This window comes from Triticum dicoccoides, chromosome 7A (genome assembly GCF_002162155.2).
Source record: "Triticum dicoccoides isolate Atlit2015 ecotype Zavitan chromosome 7A, WEW_v2.0, whole genome shotgun sequence".
Taxonomy (NCBI): Eukaryota; Viridiplantae; Streptophyta; class Magnoliopsida; order Poales; family Poaceae; genus Triticum; species Triticum dicoccoides.
The window spans coordinates 512,875,257-512,895,620 of record NC_041392.1 but is presented as its reverse complement, the minus strand read 5'-3'; the positions used below and the strand labels follow the sequence as shown (position 1 = coordinate 512,895,620).

Below are 20,364 nucleotides of genomic sequence, written 5' to 3'. Positions count from 1 at the left end.
AAGAAGCCGGATACATCTCTCCTAGGCCATCTCATACACGAGCGGGAGATGATTCTCATGAAGATTGATGAATACGATTCCAGATTTTCTAGCTAAATTTTCGCGCTCCGAGCACATAACCGACTTGTGGTTACATGATGCCCCCGGGATCTCTAAGCCTTGGCTATGAATTGTAAACCTATTCATTAGTCAATAAAGCTCCCAGTCTTTATGCAAAAAAAAAAAGAACTGGTACTATGCATCAGGTACTATACTGCATCAAAGTAGATTAACGTTATATATATGGACCCCCTAGCTGGCGAGCGTTGGCCGAGAAAGGGTGGCATTACGAACGATTTCGCTAGCATTATTAGTTATCAGGAGGTGGCAGTTTCTGTCGAAGAAGGTAATTTTTCGTTTTAAACTGCCATTTGATCTCATTTGGAACTAAAACTGCCATCAAAAGGGATTCATGTGCCACTCCTCTCTCACCAAACAGTCACTAGATATCATTTTCGTTTTTATATACCATGAGAAATGATTCAGTGATGAGCTCCCATTCCCATGATGGCATTCTTGCGCCGACAAAGCTGGCAATAACGATCAGCGGCGTCTGCAGCTATCGCGGCATCAACGAGTGCCCAATATCTAGTCCTGGCCATGGACAGCCCGGCCGAACAACCCAGCCTGAAAAAGCCCAACCCGCCTGGCCTGACACTGCTTCGAGGCCTAGATTTTGAGTCCGGAGGCTGGACCAGGCCCGGGCCTGCCATTTTCGTGATTTACTAAAGAGGCTTGGCCCATGGCCCGAGACCCGACGGCTTTTACACATGCAGGCTGGGCTTGGGCCTGATTTTTTAGGCCCGGCGTCCGGGCTGGGCCATGCCCAGGTCTGGGTTTTTTGCGTCGGGCTTGGCTAGACCCGGCCTGAGGGATGGCCAGGTATACCAATATCCCTAGGAAACACAACGAGCACATGGGACAGCAAGCGGTGGCTGACGACCATAGCATCCCACAAGCAGTCGGCTGCCCGGCGGTGGCGATATTCAGATCGAAATCGTCTAGGGCTCGGCTGTTCGAGCTTTCAGTAGAATATACGAGGTAGAAACTTGCAGAATGTATGGGCAGATAACAGTTTTTCAAACAAAACTTGCCGAATAATCCTGCCCAGCAACGTCGACCCTTCGCAAGGCGCACACGCCAGCATACTCTCTCCCGTCCACAAATAAGTATGCTCTCCCATCCACAAATAAGTATGGGAGTATTTAGAACTCATTTAGATGAGATATAATTTGATCTCATTCATTTGGAAAACAAGAACATATGACATCTACGTCAGCACACACGCATCTTATAGCATCATATCCAAGAGTAGGGCGTTTTGGAGCTCGGTCTCCATGGAGTCCGGATTTTTTGAAAAAATCAAAATTCACATTTTTCAGTTTCAAAAAAATCTGAAAAAAATCATACAAGTAAACAAGGATGTTATGTGTATGTATGTAAAATTTGAGGATGAAATACCCTAAAATACGATCTGTGCAAAAAAGACAAACTCATGGACTTTTAGGATGAATAGTGCATATACTAAAATGCCTCAGATTTGTTCTTTTTGTGTAGCACTCATTTTAAGGTGTTTTGTTCTGAAAATTTACACACATGTGCTTTATGTCTCTAAGTATGTGTGTATTTTTTTCAATTTTTTTTGAAATGTGAAATTTTAAATTTTAATCAAGTCAAACTCGGGCTCCATGGAGCCCGAGCTCTAAAGAGCATTTTCGCATACCCAATGGCTATAAAAGATGAATGAGATCAAATTATATCTCATCTAGATGAGTTCTAGCAAAACTGAATAAGTATGGCTTTAGACGCACCTTCAGTCAAAACTTTCTTTTTTAGAGTTCAGACAAAACTTTTACTCCCGGAGTAGAACTTTGACTGTCAATATCGTTCTAGATATTTTGATTGGAGATTGGAGATTTTAAAATCGTATGTATAGCTTACTTTGTAAACTAGGAGTAGGGTATTTTTCCCCGTATTGTGATAGAACAAATATAATTTATCTGACTTTAGAATTTGTCAGGGTTGTTTAGTTCAAAACGTGGTGCAATTTCTGACATGAGACATGATGAGAGCTAGGCAAGTCACTGGACAAGATATACCAAGTAATTTATATTTCTGGGCACATAATCAAGAATAAAATGCACAATTACATATGAATGGGGAATTATATACACAATGAGGCAATTATTCTCACGCGTATATAATTTACACTAGTAAAACATGCTTTTGGGCACAAGTCCTATGGCTATCTTCTGACCCCCCACACAAAAAATCTTCAAAATGCTGTCTTCTGTTGTCTATTCTCCATATAAAACAACCTGACCTCCAGCCTTCTTAGCTTCTTTACTCTCCATGCAAAATGAAAACACAAAGGTAGGAGGAAACTCGACAAGATATATCAAAAGCTGGACAACAATAGCGTCATAGCTCTCACTTCATCAAGTCCAGGAATACAAAACCGTTCCAAAGGCTATGAAGCACCGTCGATGCCAATAGGTTGCGTGATCTGGCAAAGACACCTCCCATCACAACCCCGAGAAATATCAACGGCAACACCCTTTGCACGTTGAAGTGCGCTAGCGCAAATGCTGCGGCACTTAGCAGGATTGACCATGGAAGAGGCATGTATCGCGTTAGAGATGGGAGAAGGAAACCACGGAACACAATCTCTTCCCATATAGGTGCACATACAGTTACTACCACAGCATACAAGACCATTGCCACCGGATCACGGGCCATGATGGATTGTTCTACACTGGATACCCCAGTGACTGGCCCTGATGACATATGAACTAGGCTGATGTTGATGTGAGAGAGCAAATTCACCAGTGGGAATAACAGGCACCCCAACGCTACATCCCAATGCCATTTGCCCTTCAATTTGAACTCAAACCAGCCTGGAGGAAGCGGACGGAATCTACCAAGGCACTGGTGAAGGATAGCAATCCCAGCAAGGCCTTCAGTTATGTCCGTCACGAGGCTATATAATGCTTGGCCTCTGTGCGTCAATGTTTCCTTGCTAAAGCCAGCAGCATGAGCCAAGAATGGCACTATCCAGGAACCCACAAGCCAAAATGTCGCGATCCACAAAAACATGACCTGCATTCACAAAGTATAACTAGCTTCCCTTAATACCAAATTCATGTAAACTGCTAAGGCCTTGTACAATGCAAGGTGCTTAGGAGATGCTTGGAGAAATAAACCAGGCTTTCCTTAAGCACCGGTGCTTATTTGTACAGGGCAGACGCTTAATTAGGCGTCTCTCCTCTAGAAATAGGCACTGGTGCTTCAGAAAAACCACTTTATTTTTCTAAGCATCTCTCTAAGCACCTAGCATTGTACAAGGCCTAAAAGATCATTATATTCAATCAATGTTCCCTGTTTAACTGATAACTTTAGCAAGACAACCAATAACCAACGTATTACCAGGGGCATCCATTTCTTTCCATTACATACATAATATGCTAGCACATGCATCATAACTTTTTTTTTCATGTCATATCCAAAAGATGTAACCACATAGGTTCGGCATCTTTTAGATCAGATTCACTATTGATATGTCCGTGTCCGTATACAGAAATCTAACGGAACATGGATGAATTACAATAAAAACAACATCTGACCCCTACTCATGTCCCTTAGGATACCCAGAAGATATCTTATGAATTAGCAAAACGGATGTCCGACAAAACCAAAACAAATATAGGAACATAATAGAATAACTTGAGAACTAACCTGGGTAATTGTTTGTCCAGTCCAAGGTACTGCCCAGCGCTCATTCCAAAATCTGGATACCGTTTCCTGTAGATTTCCCTTTATCTGGAAGATAAATTCAGAATTTCCATTGATTCACAGGACAAAATAAAAGTCTTAACAATGAAAAGGACTGGCATCAACATCTAGCCAATTGGCACTAAACAAAATATGAACACCTGAACCGATCAAATATCGAATGAGTGAGAAACTAATTTTCAAAGTATATTAACAATAAGATGGTAAATATTCTGCCAAGTAACTACAGATCCCACAATGTTTGCAACAAGAGTAACACAAAAGGAGAATATTAGAATTTAGCTTTACTGGTGAAAGACCGTGCAAGATATCATACAAATACCTGGACTTGATGAGAATGTGTAGTGCAAGGCCCTAAAATGGCAGGTATTCATAAACTTATAAACGACAAGCACTTCTTCCTATATGTTACTCCCTCAGTTCCATAATTCTTGTTGTGGTTTTAGTTCAAAACTAAAACCACGACAAGAATTATGGAACGGAGGGAGTATTAAACATTGAGATGATCAATTGTTCATCCAAAAGGTTCCTTATAAACTCGGATAGACATGCAACGCAATACAGTAGCACAACAATAGCTATTTTCCTTCGGTCCACACATTGACTGGCACCACACTAACAGAGAAAAGCACATGCCTCTATCGGTAAGAAAATCAATTCAGGTGCAACAACTAATTTTTTATCAGGTCGCCGCCAGTTAATACTAATAGAAGCGATGTGATTCGGTAACTTGAAAACCAGGCCCAGCCGTAGTTAAAAAAGGCGCGCCTAAGCAAGCGCTTAAGTGCGCCTAGGCTCTAGGTGATAGCAAAACGCCTAGCGCATAACTGCGCTTAATCTGCACATAATTGCGCATAAGCATGCGCTTTGATCAGAAAAGCGCAAGACGGTGGCAAAACGCACAATTAACGCCTAGCGCTTTTTTGAACTACCGCCCAGCATTTAATAGATCAAGTATGAACTCAAATCGATGTAGTAGTTCACAATGTCTCCTTCATCGACTGTGAAGAATGTTCTATGCCACGATTCCATGCATGACTATTGACTACTGTTTTGCCATTTTATCTCTTAAGCTCTCAAATAGCGTTTCAAGTGAGCAACTGAGCATAGAAACTGGTAGTTCTACTTCTATTGTATCACGCATACTGTGCTTCATTTTGCAGTATCAACCTACTGAAATTCCTATTGGTCAAAACACAATGTAGTTGGAATGCGAAAAAGAAACAAGACAAACCTTCTGCGCTCTAACAAACCAGTCTCCCTTTACATAATTCTCATCATCCCTGTTGGGGATTCCACCGTCTTCCTCCTTCAGGTCAGGGTCCCCTGAGATCTCTGCCTGCTCATTGTACTTGAAGCCGGTGCCATCATCAGATGTTGTTGACACATCGTGCTCCTGCTTGAAGCACGAGATGTGAACCGGCCCCCACCCCTAAATGCACACAACAAGCACAAGAAACAAAAAAAAATCAAATTAACGCAAGCAGCATGCCATTGGCATGTCATTCAGATTGGACAGGTGGATAGCAATGTTGCAGCTCGGAAACCAGACTTAATACATCACACTAGCAAAATAAACCACACATATCAAAGTTAATGAATCCATCGTTGCTTTCGTCTACAGATATCTGGAACCAAGATTACTACACTGATCCACACGACTCGCAAAATCTGTAGCCATTTCTCGCCAAAATTCCACAAAGCCGAGCACTGTACAAGGCTTGCCTGCTGAAGTTGCGGCAGACAACGACACGACCGGCTACGCAGAAACAAGGTCAAACGGTTCAACCAGGGAGCAGGGGATCTTTTTGGCCTTACCTTGGTGGGAGCAGCCACGCGAGGCTTAAATCTGAGTGATGGCCTCTCTGCGGCGGCGGAGGGAGGTGGGAGCCTAACCCTACCGCAGGTGAGCCGCGGAGGGGGAGGGGCTAGGCAGGAGGTGGACGACATGCGTGTTCGGTAACCCGCCGAACCGATTTAGGGCAGGAGAGAGGGGCTTGGGCAAGGAGGCGAACGGCGCAGCGCGACTCCGGCGACGTCGAGGCGGGGACCAGGACGCGGGCGAGTGCGCGTGCGGCCAGCAGGCCACAGCAACGGTGGGGGCGCGGGCGCACCGGCGGCCGGCTGGTAGGGCGACGAGGGGGGAATGCGAGCGAGCATGCGCGCGGTGGGGACTACCTACAACTTATCTAGATGAGACGTAATTTGGTCTCATTCACCTGGAAAACAAGAACGGATACAATCCACATCAGCACACACGCATCTTATAGCACCACATCCAATGGCTATAAAAGATGAATGAGACCAAATTAAATCTCATCTAGATGAGTTCTAGCAAAACTGTTTCACATTCACTTGTGCATCAGTTGATATCTATGCCGATGTGTTTTGTGTTTGTTGATCCGATCAATCCAAACCATCCAAATTTTACACTCTTAGGCCTCCTTTAGTTTGTAGGAATGTCATAGAATTTCTATAGAATAGAATTTGTATAGGAAAAAAAAAATTTGAGACCTTTTTTTTAGAACGAAGGCTTTAGAGGAGCCCGGCTTTAAATTAACAAAGCCATTAACCGGCCAAGAATAGTAATACAAGCGTGAAACCAACACAAGAAAACAGAAAAGCGACAAGGTACAAAGACGCTGGACAGCAGCTCACAAGCCTCACACACGCCAAGCTAAATAAGATCGAACATGGAGACACGCAGCTTGGAGATGTGTAGGTCCTCAATCGCGTACGGGTCACCAAGGAAGTAGGAGAATGTCAGCACAGGAGTAGCAATTCCGACGGTGAGGAAGGACACGCCGTCGCCAAATCGCCAGCGGCCCCGACATGCCATGACCTCCCAGCTCCACTGTCAAAGAAAGCCCCTGCCTCCTCGCCTGGATCGAAGGCGCCGAACCGTTGACAGTGTCGCGGTTCACCCTAGAACCTGGGAGGAAGGACACCGGCAGGCTGCATCTGGAAAAGGAACCGAGCGCACCCGACAAGCCACGGAGCGCTGACCTGGAGCAGAGCACCACCAAATCCATGGACTGGACATGAATGAGAAAGAGATGCCGGAACGGGCGGAGAAGAGCAGTAGCGGCTAGCTACCTCCGCCGCTGCACACCCACCACATCGCCGAGCAAGCCCAATGCCCACCTAGCTCCCAAAGACAGCGCCTTCAGGAAGGCACGCGACGCCAAGGGCGGCGCCGCCGCCCAACAGAGTTGTGGTTTTCACCCGGGAGACTAGAGGGCAAGGGGGCAGCGGATCTGACCTGAAAGGCGCCTCCAAGGAGGGGAGGGGCGCCCTCGAGCGTCGCCACCGCCAAGACCGGCGAGGCCGGCCTGGGATTTCTCCCGGTCTTCGAATCCACGACACCCATACCCCAACGGCGCGAGACCTGGTGGCCCGCAGAGGAGCAGGCTGGATCTGGCCGGGGAGGAGCTCGCCAAACAGGGGAGGCAGGGGCGGCCAGATCTGGCGCTGCCGATCTGCCGCTGCACCACGCCACCCGTTCTCCGGTTCACCCGCCGTCCACACGGCCAGGTTCACCGGCCCCCGCCCCCGCCCCCGCCTGTCGCAGGGCCGATGACGTCTCTCCGACAGGGCCACCGCCCCGAGGACCTCGGCCCCCTGCAGAAGAGGCAGGGCAGCCAGGGCCCCGCCGCCACCTTCCTCGGCGGCGCCCCGGGCTTGCCCGGCGGCGGCCTCAGGCGGCGGCGAGGGGGGAAGGGAGGGGAAAAGGAGGCGGCGGCGCTAGGGTTTGGACCCCCGAGTCGCCCGAGCAGGGGCGACGCGAGGGGAGGGGAGGGAGTCCGGGCCTCTTTGAGGCCCTTTGATTTGTAGGAATGAATTCCTATTCTTATATAGGATAGGAATCAATCCTTCACATCTTGAAGGAAAAAAAACATTAGCTAAAACTCAATGGAAAAATTTCTATCCTATGCATCAAATGATATCTCTTTCTCTATAGGAATTGAGATGCATGTCATCTCACTTCCTATGATTTTCCTATTCCTACAACATATCTATCCTATGAACCAAAGGAGGCCTTAACATAATTGGCCACACAATGACTATCCCCGCAATTGTGCAATTATTCTCTTTCTTTTATCAAATATATATCCATTTTATTTTGCACCTTGCATTGTTGTGCACGTTGAACTCTAGTCGCCTTCTCTCCTTATATGTGCATACATACTGTGTTTCGCATGATATATACTTTCCTCTTTGGTTGTATATGTCTACATAAGTTTTATGACAATGTATCTCTGCTCTTATAAAAAAACAGAGTTAATGATGATGATGTGTCTGCCATCCTGCAATATAGGATGTCCAATTTATATCTGACGAATATGAAGGAAACTATGGCAATTTTGCAAAAAGATACCCACACCCTTCTCTAGATTTGCAAATAAGGTCTTTCCTCGTTCATTATTTTCTCCCACAAGATAAACTACTCATACAAATTTATCTTGATGTTCCGTGCAACGCACGAGCATCTTGCTAGTAATAGTATTTGTGTAAAATCATGTGTAGCAACACATTATACGATTGCCAGTAATTATGAATGTCACATGGCTAATGTACGTAGATGGTTTAACCATATGGCAAACCTGGCGATGTGTCCAAATCTGATAAATACATGTGTTTTCAATTGTGCATTTTTCTTTAGTTGGATAGTTGAGTAGAGGTATAAATGCTCAAAAAAAATTGTAGGGGCGTTCATGGCATCCATGTTCCATGGAACACTCCTATATGTGTATGTAACCGTTGGATGGTGAAGGCGGTGAGATAAATTAGTAATATGATCGACAAAATACAAATATAGACCTAACAACCATTCATACCGTTTATCGACTACTTCAACATATGGGTGCAGCACCTTCCTTCGGGCAACGTTTTTTCAGAGTACCACCAGGTTGAAAGAAATCGCTTAGCACGAGTTCTGTTACAGAACCACAAAGCAGTTGACATCATCCTATTTGGCCAAACCATTAGTTTTTTAGAAACTTTGCGATTTTAGTCTGATTTCTTGTTGTATTGTGTTGAATTGTTTTTAGATTTATTGTGTAAAAAGTGTGGATGAAAAAAAATTGATTAGTCAGATGACAAAAATAGACGAAGCTAATTAGACAAACGGAGTCATCGACTTATAGAAGCAATTTTCCTATTGTTTTGTACCTCAACTTTTATTGAAGGAATTTATCACACTTCTTTTATTCAATAGTGTTTATCAAGGGAATTTCTCTAACGTTTTGATCCCAAGGGCTTCACTTAGAGCTTAAATTCAGGAGAATCTATCCAATGCGGTTTGTTCCTCTACACTACATGTTTTTGGAAGTTTTTCTCGATCGTCATCATCATGAGCTATGCATGCCAATGACGATAGGTTTGGCTGTGGTTTCGACAAGAATTTTGAGACATACTCCATTTCTCAGCTGTAATGAGCTATGATGTTGTCCGTGTTTCTTGGAGTGCTATTTTGATTGTAATTTCTCTTTCCCTTGCTTAGGCCTTTTCTCAGCTGCCCCATTTGTAACCGATGTTTCAGCTAGATTGAAAAAACTCAGCAATGCAGGGCCTTGCGTCTCCTCCGTCGGTCGATTAGATCGCCTCCTCCGGGATGATGGTGTGGCCATTTTCACGCTTCCCCGTTTCGCACTTTCTGAACAAGATACTCCCTCTGGCTGCCCTACGTTTTCCTTCATTAAACAGCGACCACAACCACTCAATTTTCCAAGCCACAACAGCAGCGGTTTCCTTATCAGTTATGTAGATGTAGCACCTCCAACTATCAGCTATTCTGGGTTACTATGTTCTGCTACCTAGCTTGTGGTGTGGCCACACTGCCAGCATTCATAGACCAACACGGGTGCAACACTTTAATTGACACCGTTTTTCTACGGACAGGATGTCAGTAACCTGACCTTGTGCAGTGCTAGTGACTTTAGTCCTACCTTAGACATGGGAGGAGGCTAGGAGCTCCTTATAAAGGAGAGTGCCACATTCCCTTTAGGTCGGTCTTTTGGGATGTAGTGAGCTCTTCGCTTGTACTGGAGTGTCCGATGCGCACCGAAAACGTTCAAACATATGCTGATGGACCGGGAGCTAGGCCTAGACTGTTAACAAGTGGTATCAGAGCTGGGCCCCACGCCACCCTAAAAGGGGCTTCCCTAGGGGGGTGGGGTGTCAGGAACGTGACCTTGGGCAATGCTAATGACTTTAGTCCCACATCGAATACGGGAGGAGGCTAGGAGCTCCTTATAAGAGAGACTGCCACATTCCCTTCAGGCCGGTCTTTTGCGATGTAGTGGGCTCTTCGCTTGTACTGAAGTGTTCGATGCGCACCGGAAACGTCCGACATATGCCGATGGACCGAGAGCTGGGCCTAGGCTGTTAACACAGGAAACCAGAGAGGAACATGACACGCAGCAAAAGAGGCGATGGTCCAATCATACATGGCAAATGATGGTGTCAAATACACATATCCAATCCAAACACAAGATCAAAAGGTAAAATACGCCCGACACAGCATGCAAAAAATATCTTTGAACTATTGCAACCTTTATTTTGATTACACCGCAGTTCAATAAGATAAAAATCAAGCAAACCCCAACATTGGCAGCCTTGCGGGTCTCAGCACGCGTGGCCTTTCGTTTCAGTTGTACATTATTCAGTTTGACTCAATTTACTACAATGTTTTTGTAACTCGTTTGCCAACATCTAGCTAACTGATTGATGGGCATTTATACATTTGCAGAAAAAACATCCCCATGTTAATTATCGGGAGAAAAGAACCAAAGCATTTGATTCATCTCAGTTCGCAATCTACGCGGCACAAGCCATAGCTTCTGGTTTAGCTGTTTCCTCAGGTCTGCTGAGCACAAAAGCTGAGGTTAGTAACTGGTTAAATAAACAAACAAAATGAGATGAAGAACTAGTAAGAAACAAGTTGTATTTCCCATTTCCATAAAAAGACGACGCCTGAAGAAAATTGAATCTAGTTTTGTTTTGAATGGATGATAGACCATCAGTTAACGTATTATGTATGTATATATTAATGACACTGAGGTCAGTATGCATAACAAAAGAGATTAATCAAAAACGTTGTTAGAGATGGCGGTTGACACAAATTGTACCTCTCAATTCCTTCTCCAACTTCCATTCTGATAAAATTGCCAATTGTTACTTTCGAACCAACCTCCTTTGACAAATCATTCAGCAGAGTCTGAAAATAATGATACCAACAAGCAAAGCTATTAGAGATCACACAATTCACAGCCGTAAATCATCAAGGGAAAAGGTTGGCCAACTTACCTTAATGTTTGTGCTATCATTAACAACGTATTTTTGCTCCAAAAGCACGACATCTTCAAAATACTTCCTCAATCGGCCTTCCACCATTTTCTCTATGGCCATTTGGGGTTTACCTGAACTCTCAGCCTAACGTGTTACAAAGCAGTATGTCATGTCATTTCTGAAGTAACTTGGCATGCACAGCTCGCCCTCATATTATGTGGATCCATATCATAAAACATACTAATTCAACTCATGGAAATAAGCAGTGTAAGTGCTACCCACTTCTAAAACTTATAAACCAAACAGCTGTCCCGATATTACTAATCCAAAAATCACCATATTATGATACAATCAGGCTGCTTCCCGTTACGTCATCTTTCTCATCTCCGCAACACACATGCTTCTTTCTTTTAATCTTTTAATCCAAAATCTTACGGCGATGCATGCATCTGCTTATCCTTAATCATTCCCTACTTTGTAAAATTGTTTTGTTTGTTCTGTCAAAATGGTAGAAAACTTAAGAACCAGCTGATGGCCTGTGATAGACACATTTATCACACAAGTGCATGTCCATTTCTTGTATAATAGTGGATGGATGTCAACTACTCAGAGCATTACTAGTAGAGCCCTCAAACCCTCAAACCCCTAAAAATAACCGCTTTTTTACAGTTTTCGCCGAAAAAACGCCGTAGACTAGAACCTCTAAACCCTCAAACCCGTAAAAAAATTTAGAGGTCCAACCCTCAAACCACTTTGCAATCTGTAGAAGTAGGGGTTGAGGGGAAAATCGCCCCCCAACCCGCACTCCTCCTCCTCGCTCGCGCGGGAGCCAACCGCCTCCTCCTCCCGCTGCCTCCTGCCGCGCCGGCCATGGAGGGCCCCGCCGCCGCCGCGCCCCCGCCCCCGCCCAACCGACCGTGGCCGACGTGGTGGCGGCGACCCACGTCGGGGCCAAGCGGCGGCGGGCGGGCCTCGCACCACCTCCTGCCGCCCCGGCCACCGTCACCGCACCGGCGCCCGCCCTCGCCGCCTCCCTGCCGCCCGCCCCGGCCACCAAGAAGAGCCGGCCGAAGGCGGCCTCTCATGGGCCGTGAGGGGCGGCCTCCAAGGTCGCCGGCTCGTCCCCGGCCGTGACCAAGCCGCGGAAGAAGCCCGCGGCGGCCGCCGTCGCCGAACCTCCTCCCGCCGCGCACGAGGTGTTCAAGGAAATGGCAAACCCATCCTCGTTCATGGACCTCCTCCAAAACGCGGAGGTGGACCTCGGAGCTCCGCCTCTAGACCCCTTTAGGGTTGGTGACGACTTGGAGGAGAAGGAGGAAGATGAGGAGGATGTAGGGGATGACGAGGAGGAGGTGGCCGAGATAGGGGAGGAGGCATTCACCGCCGCTTCCCGCCCACACGCGCGGTCGACAAACTACACCGAGGCGGAAGATGTCCTCTTGGTTCGTGCTTGGGCAGCTGTGGGAATGGATGCAACCACCGGCACCGATCAAACCGGTAAACGGTATTGGCAAAGGATCGAGGACGTCTATTGTAAGATCAAGCCGAAGAATAGTGGGTTCATCCATCGCTCTTTCCGGTCGCTTCAAGGCCGGTGGGAGTTGATCAAGCCCGCTTGTTCTCGTTGGAGTGCGGCCATGGACCAAGTGATAGATGCACCACCTAGTGGAACCGTGGAGAGTGACTATGTGAGTACATATTTCTTCACTATTTTGATTATGTGTGTGCACTATGCTATTGGTGGGTTCTTATGTGATTTATGTGTGGTCGATAGGAGACAATTGCCGGCATGAGGTACAAGGAGATGGCCGCTTCCAAGGGCAAGCCATTCCCATTTAAGCATGTTTGGTCAATTCTTCAAACCTTTGACAAGTGGAAGTTGAGGGATCAAGAGACCGCACCCAAGAAGTCGGCAATGCTAAGGATGGATGATAGTGAAGATGAGGAGGAGAGGAACTTGGGCAAGCCCGAGGGAACCAAGAAGGGCAAGCTAAGGGTGAAGATGGAAGAAGAGGCGTCAAGCCTAAGGGAGAAGATGGACCACATGATGAAGGCAAGAGAGGAATTGACAACGAAGACATTGGAGACGAAGCTTCTTATCACCGAGAAGAAGAAAGAGGTCAAGCTTGCACAAGTTGAAGCAAAGCATGAAGAAGCAAAGCGCAAGGCCGAGTTGGAGGAGAGGATGATCAAGCTCAAAGAGGCAAAGGTATGGAAAGAACTCATGGTGGAAGAGAAAGAGCACATGATGATGTCCAAGAAGGACATGGATGAAGACCAATTGCAATGGTGGAAGGACTACAAGGAGGACATCGCGGAGAGGAAGAGGATGTTCCGTGTTGCGTCCTCTACTTTTCGAGGTGACACTCCGATGAGTAGTTGTGGTGATGGCGGTGTGTACGACTCCACCGGTGCCGATGGAGATGCTTGATGGAGCCCGCTTGTGGTCTAGGAGATGGCGCCAAGGTGCAACTCTTTGGTGATGGTGCCGATGAGAGGAAGATGATGATTTTGTGATGTAAACTATTAAACCATGCATCAATGATTGTCATTTGGTAGTTTGTTTGGAAGTTGATTGTGTTCTTGTTGTCATAAATTGTGAGATGTCAAATGATAGATTTAAAGGTTGGGGTCGAGGCAAAGACTAGAACCCTCAAATCCAATCCTTAAAGCAGTTTAAGGGTTGGGTTTGAGGGTTCTAGTATTTGCCCCTGTTTTTCAACCCTTAAAAGTGTCAAAAGGTGGCACTTCTCAACCCTTAAAACTGCTTTAAGGATTTGAGGGTTTGAGGGTTCTACTAGTAATGCTCTCAGCCACACGACTATATGACTGTAAATCATTCTAGGTAACGTCAGAATAAGGTTACCTGAGTTCGGAGCACGTCACGTTCATTTTCCAGAGCTGCAGCAGAAACCAAATCTTTTGATAAGAATAATGGTTTTGCTGCAACAATATGCATTGCGATAGACGACCCAACTCTCTTGAGAGCATCAAGGGAAGCACTGCTATCTTCTGCTTCTAATGTAATCAATCCAGCAATGCGGCCCAAACCTGAAGCAAGAAAATGCATCAATTAAGTGAACGAGCAAATGTGCCGTTTATCCAAAGCAAGGAGAAAATGGGGAAAAAAAAGAAGAGTGCTGACAGGAACAAATGCATAATACCGAGTTTGGCCATCTTAGGAAAGAGATTATTAGTAGGATTAATCTAACGTGTTAATTTATATAAGGAGTACAGAAACAAGGCTTCCCCGTTTTAGATCAAGTGTCATTTTCTTAATGTTGTACTGCTAGTACAAAATTCAAGAGTAAAAAAAAAGGGCAGCCCCAGTGCATGTAGCTCCCGCTTGCGCAGGGTCTGGGGAAGGGTCCGACCACTTTGGGTCTATTGTACGCAGCCTTTCCCTACATTTCTGCTAGTACAAAATTCAAGAGTAGTTGTTGAAATTGCAATTTGTCAGTAGTATGGCTGCACGGCTATGTTTCTGCCAACAGTTCTGCAAAAGTAAACTAAGGCTTGTCTCCTGCTAGAAATACAATAAATACACAGTACTGTATGATATCCAGCTGTCTACAAAGAATGAAACGGTGATAAGAATAAATAGGAGACAAACATGCTCCAGCTGAAAATTATTGTTTGTAGTGTTTAATAATCATACTTAGCTAACGAAATAAAAAATCTGAAGAATGACAGACACATGGTCTGGATAAAACTTGACAAACTGAAATAACAATGTCTGCGCACCTGGCTGAGGACAGGTATGCAGATAAGATGAAACGACACCATGTGCAGTCGTGGACAACATGAAACCTCTTCTGAGTTTTACATTCTCCCCAACCATGGCAGCAACTTCTGTAACAGCATTTTGAACAGTTGTTTCACCACTGAGTTTAGGATGATCTAGGTTAATACTCATGTTCTGCAAAGATGAGGAGCAATGTAGTAGTTTCTCACATGAAAAAACCAGAAGAAAAAAAAGGAAGATAAACATATAATAATCTCAGCTGTATTGCAGACACTTCAATTTATATAGATCATCAGACATTATTAGCCTAAAATTTACTATCCATCTATGAAAAATAGATGCAGGCACTGCAAGGCACTACAGCTGAGAAACAGGCACCTGATTGTTCCAAAAGTAATGTAACATAAGCAAAACAGGAAATCCAACCAAAACCACCTGAAGTAATTTCATTTCGTTTCAGATGCTTTATGCTTGTCACCAAGCATTGCCTGTATAATTGAATATGATGACCCTCAAAAGCATCACCGCCATTCACCCATCCCATTCCTCACCAATCACAAATCAAATATACGACAAACTAGTCTCAGCATAGATTCACAAAGTCAACAGTGCAGGACATAAATAATCTTACTTGCACTGCTAAGGCTGCATCACCTTCATTACAGGAATTTCTGTTGGTGTTGCAAACCCCTTCATTTATACTATGATGTATTTTTTCACTCATGTTGCATTAGTAGATGCCATGTCAAGTTTATCATATCAACTCTTGTCAATATCTACAAAATTTCAGTGATACTAGGTCACAGCATAACACTATGACATCTCCATGTTCTTGATCAATGGTATTTTAGTACTTCAAGCAATTCACCAAACCGACTCCGTACATAATGAAAAGCTGATGCCCACAAGGCTTAGATGGTATTAGGCCCCGCCATAACACTATACACAAATTTGATCATAAAGCCAGTTCAAACGGAATATAAATCGATATAGAACTCCATCTAATTAAAATCCAATAATTTGGATTTGGTAGTCACGAGTCTAGAGCCATCACTGGTAGATATAAGCAACAATGCCATACGTCATGTACTGGAACTGCTCAGCAGGGGAAGATGATAGAAACAATAGATGTTCAATAAACTAACCAACAGGTAATTACACACCTCCAAATATGCAGGAGCAAAAGGAAAAACCAATTTGCCGGGATCCTGTGCTGACAAAGCCATCTTTGCCAAGGATGAAGCCTGTATGGCAAATGAATTTTCGGGAAAAGGGTTATCAACATTGTATCAGTGTAAGAGCACAGAATCAATCGGCACATTTAATTAAGTACACTCTAGTGTTGTGTCCAATATAATACCAGAAGTAATTAATATCCTAGGATATAAAATGACATGAACAAAGTACTTCAAGAATACAATTACAACAGAGTTTGAAGTTGGAGTATCAGAAAAAAACTAGAAAGCTGATTATACACGGTTAGAACATTCTTATTTATGTTTGATATAACATAAGGTCCGACACAACATTTACTACTATTATGAAGGGGAATTGGTGGGTCCGTCATCCAACTCCCCTCACAAACCAGACACGTGGGCCTGATTTTCTACCATCCGAAAAAACAATCGGCTGCCTCTGCTCCCATACCATGTGCGCTTGATTTTCTACCGTCCAAAAAAAGGACTGCCCATTTAAAAATCGTATGAGATCTTAAAATCGGACGCATTGCCATCTTTTCCCAAAATTAAAATGATACTTCAAGTCATGGAGAAATGATTTCTACTTATGCCAACTAGCAATAAAATCATTTTATAATTTCCATATACTTATGTTAAGGATATGGACTTAAAAGGACCTTGTCTCTCACTCTTACAGGGTTTCAGTATAATTATAAGATAAAACACAGATCATGTTGCTGAGGGTGATACCGACCAGATACTGGAACACATCATTTCTTGCCACAAAGTCAGTCTCGCAGTTTAGCTCAACCACAACAGCCCTTTTCTCATCTTGTGCGATAGCTAGCAAACCTTCAGCAGCAGTCCTTGACGACTTTTTGGCAGCAGATATCACCCCTCTTTTCCTTAGATCCTTCTGTGCATCCTCTGAAAGAAACCAACAAACTGGGATAAGAATGGAGGGAATAAACACATTTGTCAACAAAGCTGCGCCTAAAGCAAGGAGAAAGAAGAGCTAACCAATATCCCAGTTGCAACTGACTAGCGAAGCCTTGACATCTTTGATCGGAGCACATGTTCTTTCGCGTAGTCGTTTAATAAGATTCATTTGCTCCGAAGCAGGCACCTCAGAGCTAAATCTCCTACAAATCATGCCATTTTGGGCAAAATGATTGCTCGACAGGTGAGTTTCGAACGTTGCAGAAGTATACCCTCGAGCAGCTTGTCGTTGAGCACGAGACAGAAGCCCTAGTATGGGCCTTCTAGCACCCTGACCCCAGGCCATTCTCGGATTGCTCTGCAACAAGGGCGGACAGACGCAATTCTTCAGAAAACTACACAGGCAACGCACATCACAGCAGCCAAATTCAGTTTTGGGTAAAAGACGATTAGGCGCCGCCGCTGCCAGATGCAGAGAGGATAGAGGGCGCCAAGCGCAGGGAGAAAGAGAGGAATGGAGCCCCACCTGCAGATACGCCGGTGCCAGCCGCCGTTCAACCGCCGCCGCCGAACGCCAGAGAGGGTGGGAGACTGGAGGCCGAGAGGAGGGTGCGCGCGGTAGGGTTTCGTAAGGGGTTGAACCAGGAGCAGAAAAAGGAAAAGAAAACCTTTTGATCTGGATGGATGGAAAAATGGAAAACCTTGGAGAGCACCGATGAGGCTGGTTGCTCCCCTTGGTGTGTCGCCCACACAACGTAATCACATAGCATATATTTTTTAGTGGATGATTCTCGCAACAATGCATGCAGTCATTTTGTTAATTATTCATCAAAACTTTACAGTGTAATACATCAATAAGTCTGAAGTCATCATCTTCGCAATATGGATCGTACTCATATCAACTTGGTGAAGTGATTCAGATTGTCAGGACCACGTATCCCAGATCTCACACCAAAGTCCAACATCTAACACCGGAGACCCAACATCTAACGCCGAATTGTCGGGTCTGGGCCACACACCGGTCCAGCTCACTATCAGCGGGCACCGCATGCGCACACTGCAGAGGCCATCGCCACCATCTTCCATCAAACCTTCTTTAGAGCAGGTACTGACGCATCAACTTTACCAGGCCTGCAATCGACGCCAGACAACGCCACCTCCCTAAGCGTGTCGGTCATCACACACCCGTCGCCAAGACCCTGCCGCGCCATGCTGTCAAGTCTCCATGTCGTCGATGCGTCACATGAAACGCCGCTCCACCTGCATCCTCCGTCCGGCTACTCTCTTCGTTCCAAAATACTCTCTATGTCCCATAGTAGAAGAGGTTTTGCAGTTCAACCGCAAAAACGTCTTGTATTTAGGGACAGAGGTTAAGTGTCATGGTTTTAGTACCGAAAAAGATGGGAGGTATGGGAACTAGAGATCTTTACAGCTTTAATCTTGCTATGTTAGTGAATCATTATATGCACATGTTCTTGGTGCAAAATACTATCCTGATGATGACATTTTGAAAGCCAGACCAAAGAACGGTTCATCATATACGTGGCCAAATATTGTTGCTGGAATCCAAACTTTTAAATAGGTTTTATTTAAAGAATTTGAACCGGTGAGAAGATCAACATATGGCAGGATCCTTGGATCCCCTCAAGTGTTAACCATAAGGTGATCGCTCCAAGGGGTCAAATTATGTTGACAGATGTAGAAGAGTTGGTAGACGTCTTTAGTCTGGTCGATGCACAATGTATATTGCAAATACAACTGAATGTACAAGATTGTTAAGATTTTGTCACGTGGCACTACAACAAATCGGGCACCTTCTTTGTCAAATCAGCAAATCATAGAGAATGGGAACACCCACATGGACAATGTCTCGAACCAAATTATGGTTGAATGTTAGAAGGACGATGGTATCTTTAGTCCACTAGGGTTCAAGTCATGATTATACAGGAAGGGTTGACTTCTCATGGTATATTTGATTTCAGACTTGCCAGTTTCTCCAGAACGTCATGATTATTTGGATTCGTTCCCCGTTGGCGCAGCCATCCAGAAGATGAAACATCCACTCTGTTCTTGTGTTGGTGATGTCGTCTACACATGCCATGCTCCATGTTTTTGCCATCACCATCCATAGGGCACACACCCTTTGTAACGCCCCGAGACCGATGTGCCAGGTGTCGTCCAGTTATTCGCTGTTGTTGCCTTGTCTTTGCTTGCGTGTCATGCATTGCATATCATGTCATCATGTGCATTTCATTTGCATACATGTTCGTCTCATGCATCCGAGCATTTTTCCCGTTGTCCGTTTTGCAATCCGGCGCTCCTATGTCACCCGGTGTCCCTTTCTACCTCTTTTCGTGTGCGGGTGTTAAACGTTTTCGGATTGGACCGAGACTTGTCATGCGACCTTGGTTTGCTACCGGTAGACCGCCTGTCAAGTTTCGTACCATTTGGACTTTGTTTGATACTCCAACAGTTAACCGAGGGACCGAAAAGGCCTCGTGAGTGTTGCAGCCCAACACCCTTCCCATTTGGCCCAAAACCCACCTAAACCTCCTCCATCATCTCGGTCGTTCGATCACGATCGCGTGGCCGAAAACCGCACCTCATTTGGAGTCTCCTAGCTCCCTCTACCTATATATATGTGCTCTCCTCCGAAAATTCCGCGCAGATCAAACCCTAGTCTCCCTCCTCCTCACGCCACCGGACATGTCCGCTCCGCCGCCGGACGCGTCCACCCCGCCGCCACATCACCCGGACCAATCGCGCGCCGCCACCTCAGCCCCGTTGCCGCTCTCCTCCAACCCGCGGCCGCCACCTGTCCCAGCCGGCACCCCCGCCGCACCGGCCCGCCGCGGCCCAGATCCAGCCCGCGGGGCCCAGATCCGGCGCGCCGCCGGCCCGCGCCTGCCCCAGCGCCCCGCCTCCTCGCCGGCGTTCGCCGTCCGCGCCGCCAGCGCCCACCTCCGGCGGTCGGAATCCCGCCGCTCCGCCACCTGAGCTTCCCCGGCCACCCAGCTCGCCGTTCGCCGCCGCTTGGTCCATGAGCGCCTCCCGCGCCAAGGTCGCCGCCCCGTGCCTCGCCGGAGCGCCCCTACCTCGCCGCCTTGGCCCCGGCCACCGCCACCGACCTCGCCATCGCCTGGCCACCGCCACCGACCTCGCCATCGCCATCGCCATCGCCGGTGAGCTCCCGCGCCGCCTCCTCCATCGCCGGTCGCCGTCCCGTCGCCGGATCCGGCCGGTTGGAGGAGATCCATCGGTCCAGCGAACCAAACGGCCCCTCCCGATCCGGATCCGTGCCGTCCTGCTTCTCTCCGGCCCGCGTTGACTTTCACGGAGGTATAATTTCACTAAGTCCCCAAAATTCCCAGATTCACATGC

General features: G+C 46.1%; 2 protein-coding genes across 4 annotated transcripts; both read right to left on the bottom strand.

The window, feature by feature from the left end:
* Positions 1-2,135: 2,135 nt before the first annotated feature.
* Positions 2,136-5,971, bottom strand: LOC119334110. Its single transcript, XM_037606763.1, has 4 exons — positions 5,650-5,971; positions 5,066-5,263; positions 3,775-3,858; positions 2,136-3,138 (listed from the first exon to the last, which is right to left on the bottom strand). The coding sequence occupies exons 1-4, from the start codon at positions 5,779-5,781 to the stop codon at positions 2,470-2,472; spliced, it is 1,083 nt and encodes a 360-aa protein (XP_037462660.1). The 5' UTR covers positions 5,782-5,971; the 3' UTR covers positions 2,136-2,469.
* Positions 5,972-10,353: 4,382 nt separating this feature from the next.
* LOC119334109 (elongation factor Ts, mitochondrial-like) lies at positions 10,354-17,669 on the bottom strand. Of its 3 annotated transcripts, none has more exons than XM_037606761.1 (9): positions 17,510-17,669; positions 17,065-17,341; positions 16,799-16,971; positions 16,030-16,110; positions 14,866-15,040; positions 13,988-14,172; positions 11,140-11,265; positions 10,962-11,050; positions 10,354-10,699 (listed from the first exon to the last, which is right to left on the bottom strand). In XM_037606761.1, the coding sequence occupies exons 2-9, from the start codon at positions 17,327-17,329 to the stop codon at positions 10,651-10,653; spliced, it is 1,143 nt and encodes a 380-aa protein (XP_037462658.1). In that variant the 5' UTR covers positions 17,330-17,341; positions 17,510-17,669; the 3' UTR covers positions 10,354-10,650. The 3 variants fall into 3 exon arrangements, with proteins under 3 accessions (XP_037462658.1, XP_037462657.1, XP_037462659.1); XM_037606760.1 differs by having other exon boundaries at positions 17,065-17,378; positions 17,510-17,668; XM_037606762.1 differs by having other exon boundaries at positions 10,354-10,696; positions 17,065-17,378; positions 17,510-17,668.
* Between the last annotated feature and the right edge of the window lie 2,695 nt (positions 17,670-20,364).